Raw genomic sequence first — 13,079 nt, 5'->3', positions numbered from 1 at the left:
ATTTTCTCATTAGGGTTAGGGCTAGGGTTAGGGTTAGAGCAAGGATTAGGGCTAGGGTTAGGGCTAGGGTTAGGGCTGAGATTAAGGTTAGGGGGGTGTTGGGGTTAGGGTTGGAGTTAGAATTGGGGGTTTACACTGTTTGGGCACATCAGGTGCTCTCCAAATGCAACATGGCGTCTGATCTCAATTCCAGCCAATTCTGCGTTGAAAAAGTGAAATGGTGCTCCTTCCCTTCCAAGCTCTGCCATGCACCCAAACAGTGTTTTACCCCCACATATAGGGAATCAGCCTACTCAGGACAAATTGCAAAACAACTTTTGGGGTCCAATCTCTCCTGTTACCCTTAGGAAAATAAAAAATTGGGGGCAAAAATATCATTTTTGTGGAAAAAGATGATTTTTTTTATTTTCACGCCCAGGCGTTATAAACTTCTGTGAAGCACTTGGGGGTTCAAAGTGCTCACCACACATCTAGATAAGTTCCGTAGGGTCTAGTTTCCAAAATGGGGTCACTTGTGGGGAGTTTCAATAGTTTTGGTACATCAGGGGCTCTCCAAACGCACATGACACCCACAGACCAATCCATCAAAGTCTGCATTCCAAAATGTCACTACTTCCCTTCCGAGCCCCGACGTGTGTCCATACAGTAGTTTTCTCCCAGATATGAGGCATCAGCGTACTCAGGACAAATTGGACAACAACTTTTGCGGTCCAATTTCTCCTGTTACCCTTGGGAAAATAAAATAATTGGAGACTAATTGATCATGTTTGTGGAAAAAATACGATTTTTTTATTTTCGTGCCAGGGCATTATAAACTTCTGTGAAGCCCTTGGGGGTTCAAAGTGCTCACCACACATCTAGATAAGTTCCTTAGGGGGTCTAGTTTCCAAAATGGGGTCATTTGTGGGGGGTTTCCACTGTTTAGGTACATTAGGGGCTCTCCAAACGCACATGACACCCACAGACCAATCCATCAAAGTCTGCATTCCAAAACGTCACTACTTCCCTTCCGAGCCCCGACGTGTGCCCATACAGCAGTTTTCTCCCACATATGGGGTGTCAGTGTACTCAGGACAAATTGGACAACAACTTTTGGGGTCCAATTTCTCCTGTTACCCTTGGAAAAATAAAAAAAAATGGGGACGAAAAGATGATGTTTGTTGAAAAAATACGATACTTTTATTTTCACGCCCGGTCGTTATAAACTTCTGTGAAGCACTGGGGGGTTCAGAGTGCTCACCACACATCTAGATAAGTTCCTTAGGGGGTCTAGTTTCCAAAATGGGGTCACTTGTGGGGGGTTTCCACTGTTTAGGTACATTAGGGGCTCTCCAAACGCACATGACACCCACAGACCAATCCATCAAAGTCTGCATTCCAAAACGTCACTACTTCCCTTCCGAGCCCCGACGTGTGCCCATACAGTAGTTTTCTCCCACATATGGGGTATCAGCGTACTCAGGACAAATTGAGCAAACAACTTTTGGGGTCCAATTTCTCCTTGTACCCTTGGGAAAATAAAAAAAATTGGTGACTAAAAGATCATGTTTGTGGAAAAAATACGATTTTTTTATTTTCACGCCCGGGCGTTATAAACTTCTGTGAAGCACTGGGGGGTTCAAAGTGCTCACCACACATCTAGATAAGTTCCTTGGGGGGTCTAGTTTCCAAAATGGTGTCATTTGTGGGGGGGTTTCTACTGTTTTGGTACATCAGGGGATTTCCAAACGCGACATGGTGTCCGATCTCAATTCCAGCCAAAAACGTCAAATGGCGCTGCTTCCCTTCCGAGCTCTGCCATGCACCCAAATAGTGGTTTACCCCCACATGTGGGGTATCAGCATTCTCTGGACAAATTGCACAATAACTTTTAGGGTCTTGCTACCCTTGGAAAAATAAAAATTGGGGGTGAAAAGATCATTTTTGTGGAAAAAATATGATTTTTTAATTGTACCGCTGTACGTTATAAACTTCTGTGAAGCCCTTGTGGGTTCAAATTTCTCACCACATATCTAGATAAGTTCCTTGGGGGGTCTAGTTTCCAAAATGGGGTCACTTGTGGGGGGTTTCCACTGTTTAGGCACATCAGGGGCTCTCCAAACGCAACATGGCATCCGATCTGAATTCCAGCCTATTTTGCATTGAAAAATTCAAACGGCGCTCCTTCCCTTCTGAGGTCTGCCATGCGCCGAAACAGTGGTTCCCCCCACATATCAGGTATCAGCGTACTCAGGACAAATTGCACAATAACTTTTGCAGTCCAATTTCTCCTGTTACCCTTGGTAAAATAAAAAAAATTGAACCTGAAGTATTTTTTTTGTGAAAAAAAGTTAGATGTTCATTTTTTTTAAATATTCAAAAAATTCCTGTGACGCACCTAAAGGGTTAATAAACTTCTTGAATGTGGTTTTGAGCACCTTAAGGGGTGCAGTTTTTAGAATGGTGTCACTTTTGGGTATTTTCTATCATATAGACCCCTCAAAGTGGCTTCAAATGTGATGTGGTCCGTAAAAATAAAATGGTGTTGCAAAAATGAGAAATCGCTGGTCAATTTTTAACCCTTATAACTTCCTAACAAAAAAAAATTTGGTTCCAAAATTGTGCTGATGTAAAGTAAACATGTGGGAAAAGTTATTTATTAAGTTTTTTGTGTGCCATATCTCTGTGATTTAAGGGCATAAAAATTCAAATTTGGAAAATTGTGAAATTTTCAAAATTTTCACCAAATTTCCATTTTTTTCACAAATAAACGCAAGTTATATGAATTAAATTTTACACTAACATGAAGTACAATATGTTACGAGAAAACAATGTCAGAATCACCAGGATCCATAGAAGCGTTTCAGAGTTATAACCTCATAAAGGGACAGTGGTCAGAATTGTAAAAATTGGCCCGGTCATGAACGTGCAAACCACCCTTGGGGCTTAAGGGGTTAAATAGCTTTGGACTCCAATGTTTCTCCTGTGTTTTATTATACTGTTAAAGGAGTCGTCTCTATTGTAATTACTATTGAGGCCCACTATAGGTACTGTATATTACTGGTGATGGGTTAACAATGTCTTTTTGGAGTATTTTTTTCATATGAATAAAGAATTGTGTTTTCACTTCATCGTTGAGCTGGATTTTCACTTCATTGCAATTATACAGTGTTGAGAGGTGTGGGGCCATTATACTGTATGTAGGCCCATTATACTGGAGTGCTGTTGAGAGATCATACTGTGTTGAGGTCACCATACTTTTCTGGGTCAAGATGAGGGGTGAGGTACAGCAGGGTCAAAATACTGTGTGTGTGGAGGGTACTGTGGAGGAATTTCTATCTTACAATATTTGCTGGGCATGTTTGTTGACATCATACTTTATGAGTGCAATGACAGGGACTTCACTAGGAGGAAAATTACTTTGTAAAGGCTGCAAAATTGTGAGATATAGTCTTCTGTGAACCCGTTAAATATACATTTATTTCTTTTTTGGGGGTCATCTAATTAGTACTTCTACTATAGGGCCCCTTGATTTCTATGTACGCTCCTGACTACCGCTTTCCGTTTTATAGACTGTAGGCCGCTTTAGTCCTGTGGACTAAATAATCGCAGGTCCAGAGCGGAGCGATGTGAGTCCTGGCGTGACATCAATGCATTCGTCTGCCCGGGACCTACCGCTGTCTGCTGCTGGACTTGCTGGGGTAAGATGAGTATATGATAGATATAGTAGTGATATATATAGTATATCTCAACTTCAGCAAAGCATCTGATAAAGTATCTCATTTTATCCCTATTGAAAAAATGACCAAGCATTGGATTGACAGTTAGGTGGATTCATAACTGGCTCAGTGATCGTACTCAAAGAGTGGTAATAAATGGCTGCACATCCAATTGGAAGAGAGTTTCAAATGGGGTACCACAAGGCTCTGTATTGGCTGCAGTGTTGCTCAACATTTTTATAAGTGATCTAGATAAGGGAACGGAAGGTCAACTAGGACGGATAGCTAACACTAGAGAAGGCAGAAAGTATTCTAAAGGATCTAGATAAGCTTTAACAATGGACAGCGACTAATAGAATAGTATTTAACAGAGAGAAATGCAACATTCTACATTTGGGCAAGAAAAATGAAAATTACATATACAGAATGAGAGGCATAGGGCTAAGCAACAGCACTTGTGAAACAGACTTGGATATACTAATAGATCACAGACTGCACATGAGTCAACAGTGTGATGCAGCAGCAAAAAAGTCAAACACAGTACTAGTATGTATTAAGAGAAGCATAGAGTCTAGATCACATTAAGTAATTATCCCCTTCTACTTCTCCTTGGTCAGGCCTCATCTGGAATACTGTGTCCTGTTCTGGGCACCACATTAAAAAATAAAACATTGAAAAACTGAAGCAAGTTCAGAGAAGAGCTACCAGGATGGTAAACGGACTGCAAAGTATATCCTACGAGGAACTGTTAAAGGATCTGGGAATGTTTAGCTTGCAAAAAAAGAAGGCTAAGAGGAGACTTAATCGCTGTCTACAAATATCTGAAGGGATCTCACAGTGTACAGGGATCATCAATATTTTCATTTGCACATGGACACAGAGAAGCAATGGAATGCAATTGAAAGGGAGAAGATAGAGTTAGATATTAGAAAAATCTTTTTGATAGTTAGGGTGATCAATGAGTGGAATAGGCTTGCATGAGAGGTGGTGAGTTCTCCTTCAATTTAAGTCTTCAAACAGAGGCTGGACAGACATCTGTCTGCGATGGTTTAGTGATTCCTGCATTGAGCAGGGGGTTAGACACGATGACCCTTGAGGTATCTTCCAACTCTAACATTATATGATTCTAAAATAAATACATTAATCTAGTCTTTTTAAGTCACTGTCTTATGGTATGAACAATAAAAATGTCATGTACAGTATTTTGTAAAATAATCATTAACAGAGTTAACGTTTCTTTTTCGCTCAGATTCAACATTGGAGGTCCCACCAACTCCATCCCTGCACTTTGCTCCTATTTCTTTGATGAGACAACCCCTGTTCTGTTAGATAAAGTCTACAGTCGAACTGCAAATGTCATTTCTGATTTGTGGACACTGTCTAAAATTGCAGGTAAGAAGGGACTAAAGCAACATTGTACACTGCATAATACCTCTTGTTGGTGCCCACCTTCCCATAACAGCATTTTAAAGGGTAACCATAGTTTTAATTTTTATTTCATAAGCCAATAGTAGCTTGAAAAGAAGAAATGTTGTAATATAACTTAACTTATACTAAAAATCTGCTTCTCTCTCTGCCAGGACTGTTCATTCATTCTAAAAATTCTCAATTCTAAGGTAAAATCTGTATTCAGTGAAGACAGACTTTCCCATTACGTAGATAGGAGATGGCGGCTGCTACTGATGAGATTCTATATAGATAGAAGAGGGAGGAGCTCCATTTCCTCCTCGTCCTTCACACTCTTCCCTTTACCTGATCAGTAGCAGCACTCATCTCCTTTCTCAGTAGCGTAAAAATCTGCCTTCACATATTGTACCTGTGAATTGATAATTTTGAGAATTAACCCCTTAGTGACCGTCTGACCGAGCCATTTTTGACTTTAATGACCATGGCAATATTTACAATTCTGACCACTGTCAATTTATGAGGTTATAGCTCTGGAACGCTTCAACGGATTCCACTGATTCTGAGAATGTTTTTTCGTGACATATTGTACTTCATGTTAGTGGTAAAATTTCTTTGATATGATATGGGTTTATTTCTGAAAAAAACGGAAATTCGGCAAAAATGTAGCAATTTTCAAACTTTTAATTTTTGTGCCCTTAAAACATTTCCCACATGTCAACTTTACATCAGCACAATTTTGGAAACATATTTTTTTTTGTAAGGAAGTTATAAGGGTTAAAAGCTGACCAGCGATTTCTCATTTTTTCAACAATATTTACAAAACCATTTTTTTTAGGGACCACCTCACATTTGGAGTGAGTTTGGGGTAAATAAGATAGAAAGTACCCAAAAGTGACACCATTCTAAAAACTGCACCCCTCAAGGTGATCAAATCCACATTCAAGAAGTTTAGTAACCCTTCAGGTGCTTCACGAGAATTAAAGCAATATGGAAGGAAAAAGTGAACATTTTACTTTTTTCACAAAAAATTTACTTCAGACCCCAACTTTTTTATTTTCACAAGGGTAACAGGAGAAAATGGACCACAAAATTTGTTGTGCAATTTCTCCTGAGTACACCATATGTTGGGAAAAGCCACTGTTTGGGCACATGGCAGGGCTCAAAAGGGAGGGAACACTGTTTGACTTTTTGAATGCAAAATTGGCTGGAATCAATGGTAGGCATCATGTTGCGTTTGGAGCCCCTTGATGTGCCTAAACAGTCGAAACCCCCCCCAATTCTAACTCCAACCCTAACACAGCCCTAACCCCAATCCTAACCCTAACACAGCGCTAACCCCAATCCTAAACCCAACAACGCCCCAACCCTAATCCCAACCCTAACCACAACCATAATCCTAGCCACAACACTCCCCTAACTCTAATCCCAACCCTAGCCATAATACCAACCCTAACCTCAACCATAACCCTAACCACAACCCTAACACCATGTAACCACAACACCACAACTGTCACTCCAACGCAACCCTAACCCCAACCCGAACCCTAGACCCAACCCTAGCCCTAACCCTAGCCCAACCCTATACACATATACAAAAAGGGTTGCACTGTATTGTGCTAAAGCATGTCAATATGAAATATGAATAGCAATATGGCTTTTGAATATTAGGGAAAAATGAATGAGACGCTTTGCACAAAATTTGGCCTAATAATGTCTGCCCATCAACCATCATCAAGGTGGTCTCAAATCTGATGGGTCCCTGACCTGTGTGAACAACAGGGCAGAATCAGACGGCCATATTTCTCGTGCAAGAATTGCATCATAAAACTTGCACTGGCTGTAGGCCCTCCTGACCTGAGCTTGACAGCTACATAGTAATCCATCACGCTGTCATGCTCAGGTCAGGAAAGGTACCGGACAGTACGTGCAGTGCGATGCGAATATCGCAGGAGAAATACGACTGTGTGACTCCAGCCTTAGGCTGATGTCTGAATTTACTCTCTCAGTAAAGCCTGCATTTATGGGTCGGTAGGAACCTGCTGTAATTAAAATCACCATATGGTGAAGGACAGAGTTCTCGGTCAATAAGCTAACATAGAAATAACAAAAGACTGGCCTTTCCAAACTAGTGTGAATAGGTGATTACCAGGAGCAGCTACCTCCATATACAATATGCAAAAAAAGGGTTGCACTCTATTGGGCTAAAACATGTCAATGTGAAATATGAAATATGAATAACAATATGGCTTTTGAATATTAGGAAAGAGTGAATGAGATGGTTTGCACAAAATGTGGCCAATTAATGTCTGCCCATCAACCATCGTCCCGACCAGGGATATGACGCGGTCAGGATCGCTGGTGCATCGCTAGGTGGTCGCTAGTGAGCTGCCACACAGGTAGATCTCACTAGCGACATCGCTGGGGACGGGGATCGCTATTTACCTGTCAGACGCGGCGATCCTGCGTCCTCCCGCCCGGCTCCACGCGTCGCTCATCGGCGCCACAGGAAGCCCAGCAGGAAGTGACCGACGAGGAATGGTCCAGGAGCTTCTCGCGCGATCAGCGATAACCAGCGGGGGAGCCGGTCGGAGGTAAGTATCAAACACTGCGATATCGCTAGCAATATCGCTGAAACGTCACAAAATCGGTGACTTTAAAGCGATATTGCTAGTGATATCGCAGTGTGTAACGGGGGCTTTTGGCTGATGTCTGAATTCCTGGGTGAATGTGGACACCTCTCTCAGTAAAGCCTGCATTTATGGGTTGGTAGGGACCTGCTGTAATTAAAATCACCACAAGGTGAAAGGTGGAGTGCTCTGTCAGATAGCTAACATAGAAATAACAAAAGACTGACTGACATATCCAAACTAGTGTGAAAAGGGCAGACATTAATTGGCCAAATTTTGTGCAAAGCATCTCATTAATTTTTTTTCTAATATTCAAAAAAGCCATATTGCTATTCATATTTGATATTTCACATTGACATGCTTTAGCACAATAGAGTGCAACCCTTTTTTTTGTATATTGTATATTGAAGTAGCTGCTCCTGGTATGCACCTATTCACACTAGTTTGGATATGCCAGTCAGTCTTGTGTTATTGCTAGCTCCACCCTAACCATAGCTCTATCCCTAACCCTAGTCCCAACCCTAACTCTAGCCCCAACCCTAACCCCAATCCTAACCCTAATGGAAAAAATGGAAAAAAATATTTTTATTTTATTTTATTATTTTTACCTAACTAAGGGGGTGATAAAGGGGGTTTCATTTACTATTATTTTTTATTTTGATCACTGTGATAGTGTCTAGCACACAGTGATTAAAATGAAACAATAGGAAAAATCTCCCACTGTTGCCAGGTCTCGGCTGGCAGATCTCGGCGGGCGCACTGCACATGCGCCTGCGATTTTCTTACAAGAAGATGACATGGAAGGCCGAAGGATGGAACCGGAGGGTCCAGGAAAAAAATAAAGATTATTATTATGCTGGAGGTACATGGCGGCTCGGTGGACCCCATTTCTCTTTCCTCTGGTATGCTAGACCATATCAGAGGAGAGAGAAATGAATGAGAAATCTGACTTTTTTTATGATCACAACACTGGAGACAGTAAAAACTGACCCCGGATATTTTCCAACACTGGGGGGCGCTATACCCTTATTTCACAGTGTCTTTAAAAATCATCACTGAGGAATAAGTACCGTTAACTGCCACCGTTAAAAGGCGTATCAGCGGTCGTTAAGGGGTTAAAGAACAGTCCTGGCAGAGAAAGAAGCAGATTTCTCTGATAAGATTTATTATTATGTTGCTTACTTTCTTGTGTACTATTGACTTATGAAGATAACAATGATAGAGGAGAGCACATCAGGTGACACTCCCTCTCCCATCATTCCTCCTCTGCATCTGACAAAGCAGGCGCCATGACATCACTTCATCGCGCGCCATGCTATGCTTGGTGATGGAACTGTAGAGTAGACGCGCTACAGAGACTGGAGCGGATTGAAGTACAGGACTGGACTCTAGAGCCATTATTGGAGACAAGAGAAATTCCCATAGCACTTTGCTGGGTTGTGGTGAAGGCAGAGAAAATAACTGAAGCAGAATCGAATGAGAGAATGTGTATGAAGATATTCCGTTGTGTTAAGAGAAACATCCATGAGGTTTTGTACCCACCATCCACTGTACATACCCCTCCCTACGGTGATGTTCCATAAAATACAGTTAATTTTTGAGTGGTAGTCTCCCTCACTGAACTCTACAACATCTAGTCCTTGCCAGTTGAAGTCAATGGCATCATGAGGCCTGCAAAGATGTAGTGCCCCCTTAAAGCCCACATACCCAACCAGGACCCCCATGTTCATGTAGAGTGCCGTGGCATGGAAGACGAATACCTCGCCCATGGATACTGCCCTGCATCATGTTACACCTGTACAAAGACTCTATTAGCATAAATCTGGCTATATTAGAGACAAATAATACCACCAGACCATAACCAAATATTTCCACCATATACTGAACATCAGTGGCGTAACTAGAGTCCGGGGGCCCCCAAACAAAAATTTGGACGTAGACTCTCACATGCTAGCTGTTCAAATATATAGGCCCTTGTAGTTATAGCCTTTTATATCATATAAAGACCTACATGTTTGACTTCCATGTAATGATGTCTCCCTGTTAGGAATGTTAGGAATCTGTGTCCTGCCATACTAATGCAGAGATCCAGATCCTCACATTCATCTCCAGAGGCTAAGTCCTTTCTGCCATCTTGTGAGCATGCTCCTGGAATGAGCTCCCATTGGAGTTCAGGAGTCAGGTGCTCAGGTCCTGCTCCTGATTCCATTGGTTCAGCTGAGGTCTCTGGAGATTTCCGGAAGGTCCCGGTCACTATAAAAAGTGCGCATGGCCGTTATACCATGCGCTAGTATTTTCTGATACTTGCTGCTGTATGTTTGTTGATGGATGCTTGGTCTGGTGGATGACTTATTATGAAACCCCTTCCCTCGGTTATTACGAGTGTGTGAGTGATTGGGTCAGCCAGTAGCAGCACTAGCGCCAGCACGCTCAAGCTTCAAGCCATCTCAGCAGCAAAGCGTCCTGCATCGCGCTTGCGTTATTGCGGTTGCAGACTTCTGTGGCGTTCGCAGTTGCGACGCCGTGCACATGCTCATTTACGGTAAGTCCGTTTGGTTGTAGTGCCACTTTAACTACTCCTGTGTTCGGCTACCGTACGTGTGCCGCTGTGCCCCTGTGCGTTTAACAGGCTCAGCGTTACCTTTTCTTTATTATTTTCCTGTGCAGCTCTGTGTCCCATAACAGAGACTGCCTCTTTTGCACTTGGGTGATTTAGAACCCTGTGCACACTACCGCTGTAGTGCACTGCCTCCCTTAGCAGCGGTTTTGCCATCTGCCGCACGGTGGACCCCGAGCGGCGAAGGCACTTTAATTATTTATTTTTTTTAGTGCCTTCCGCCACTCATAACACTCCCATCCTGAGCTATTTCCTGTAATAATGTCCTCCATCCTGGGTCCATTCCTGTAATAATATCAGCCATTGTGGCCCCATTCTGTAATAATGTTCCCAATCCTGGGCCTCTTCCTGGAATAATCTCCACCATCCTGGCCCCATTCTGCAATAATTTCCCTTATCCTGGGGCTCTTCCAGTAATAATGTCATTCATCCTGGGCCCCATCCTTATATAATGTCCCCCATCCTGAGCGCCTTCTTGATATGATGATCCCTATCTTGGGCCCCTTTCTGGTATAATGTCCTACATCCTGAGTTCCTTCTTTGTATAATTTTTCCCATTCTGGAACCCTTCTGGTATTGTTCCACATCCTGGGCCCTTTCTTGGTATAATTCACCCCATCCTTGGCCCTTGCTATAATAATATCCCCCGTTCTGCTGGTGAACTGCATTACTGCTGTAGAAAACATGTCAAAAAAACTAAGATACTTAGAGTGCACAAATTGGCCAATTAGTGTGAGCCCAACAGCCAGTGACAAGGTGTACCCCTTTTCTGGGACCCTAAACCTGACATGATGCCTCTCCAAGGGTAAAAGCCTGCAATTATATGGGCAGGTAGGATCAAGATTTTTAAATAGTGCTAGTCTTCATTCGAGGTACACCAAGAGCTCAGCATTGCATTCCCTTGGTTCTAGAACCAAATAATTTGATACTTAATATTATCGAGATATTTTAAAAATGTTGTTTCCATATCATTAACATGTCTATCCATCCATCAACTTTTTCTTGATGAGTTCATTGTCAGTTTATTATGTGGGTTCAGTAAACCTAGTCTGTAGCAAAATGTTAATAAGGTTGGAAGGTCAGTCCCCAGGAAAAAGAGGACTGATAACAGAGACTTACATAGCCTCACAGTGCCAAGTTTCTCCTCTTCTTTCTTCTTGAATATGTCCCATATCACTAGTCACAACAGACCAACACTCTGCAACCCACAGTGCAAAAGGAGAGAAAGGACAAAATAAGAGGGATGCTAGGGGGAGACACAACAAATAAATGCTAAATAATCAAATTGTGACAAATCCTTGCATAATTTGTGGTGGCATTTTGTGGGCAGTTTATGGCTGTTTTATCTTGGCACTATACAGTAGTATGACAGTATTATAAGCAAGAAAAATGGCAAGCATGTGCTGGGCTTTGTACAGATGACCTAATCTCTAAGTCTTGGAAAGATTTAATTTTCTGTTTTGTTATTTGTGCAGGTGTTCCATACGGTTCTGCGAAACCCCTCATCATTCTGACCAGCTCTGTAACAGAGGGGGCAGCGGAGGAGTTTGTCTACATAATGAAAAGACTGGGAAGGGCATCTATCATTGGGGAAAAAACAAGCGGAGGCTGCCACCCTCCGCAGACCTACCATGTGGATGATACCCACCTGTACCTTACCATACCTTCATTGCGATCAGCTATGAGTGAGCCCAAAGATTCTTGGGAAGGAAAGGGGGTCTTACCTGACTTGGAGGTGCCCTCTGAAACAGCTCTGCAGCAAGCAAAGCAGATCCTGGCCTCTCAGTTATAAGGCAGTAGGTGACAGATGACTATTTTATGTGTGGGTTTAGGAAGAATATTTTTATGTGCATTAGAACCGAAAAGAATAATATCAAATATACTCTAATTTTTATATACTTTCCATACATGAATGTAGCATGTGTGGCATGTTGTATGTACAAAGTAGGATCATTTGCGCTACACACTCTAGTACTATATGCAGAAACCCAATAGTTCTATGTGTTCTGAATGTAACAATGTATACATTAGCTGTTATAAAAGTAATTTCTGTATGTATTAATCTGTCCTGTGTAATAATCACTTGCCCATTGTAGTTTTTGTGACTATAAAGTGAATGCCCACCTTTTTACACTCTGAGATATATCTAACAAATACCTCCTATTGATGAGAGCTGTCTTTTTCTCAATATCGCCTGCTGAGTAAAACATTAAAATTCTGTTGCTGTCACTAGAGGGCGCACACTGCATTCTGTTTTTACTTTACTTTACTTCTGGCTAACACAGTACCACAATTTTATTTTGTATTGTACATGTTTTTACTTTGAAATCAAAAAGTAATAGTAATCAATTAGGTTCTAACCTTCCTCAAGTGGCTGTGTCCGGTGTGCAACCAGCCAGAAACTACAGGACAGTCCGAAAAATAGAACCCATTTTTCCCCTCTCTGTTAAAAAAAGTAATTTTTTTGAAGCTTGATGAAACTTATTCAGATTTTTATATCAGGTTTTTTAACTTAAAATTTTACAATTTGGTTTTGGTTTTACAATATTTCCTTAAAAATTCTTGACTGTTCAGAAAAAAAAAAAAATCAACTTGGCAACCCTGTCTGTGGGCATAAGGAGTTGTATCCAGGGCCGGACTGGGACTAAAATTCAGCCCTGGCATTTGAAGTTACACAGGCCCACTAGTCACATGGTGACTATATAATATCTTTGTACACTTGTAGGCTAC

General features: G+C 41.7%; 1 protein-coding gene across 2 annotated transcripts in view; it reads left to right on the top strand.

The window, feature by feature from the left end:
- The window catches only part of RBP3 (retinol binding protein 3), a 57,457-nt gene extending 44,597 nt beyond the window's left edge, over positions 1-12,860 (top strand). Inside the window, exons 3-4 of one of the 2 annotated variants that reach the window (XM_073588558.1) lie at positions 4,948-5,090; positions 11,825-12,860. In XM_073588558.1, coding sequence (XP_073444659.1) covers positions 4,948-5,090; positions 11,825-12,141 — 460 coding nt within the window. In that variant the 3' untranslated portion in view covers positions 12,142-12,860. Of the gene's footprint in view, positions 1-4,947; positions 5,091-10,043; positions 10,275-11,824 lie in introns of those variants that run through there. The other variant, XR_012234654.1, reaches the window with a different exon arrangement.
- Positions 12,861-13,079: the final 219 nt, after the last annotated feature.

Source organism: Dendrobates tinctorius, unplaced genomic scaffold, assembly GCF_039654945.1.
Source record: "Dendrobates tinctorius isolate UK_male_01 unplaced genomic scaffold, ASM3965494v1 ptg000103l, whole genome shotgun sequence".
NCBI lineage: Eukaryota > Metazoa > Chordata > Amphibia > Anura > Dendrobatidae > Dendrobates > Dendrobates tinctorius.
Note: the sequence above shows the minus strand (reverse complement) of the source record. Positions and strands in the feature narration are given on the sequence as shown.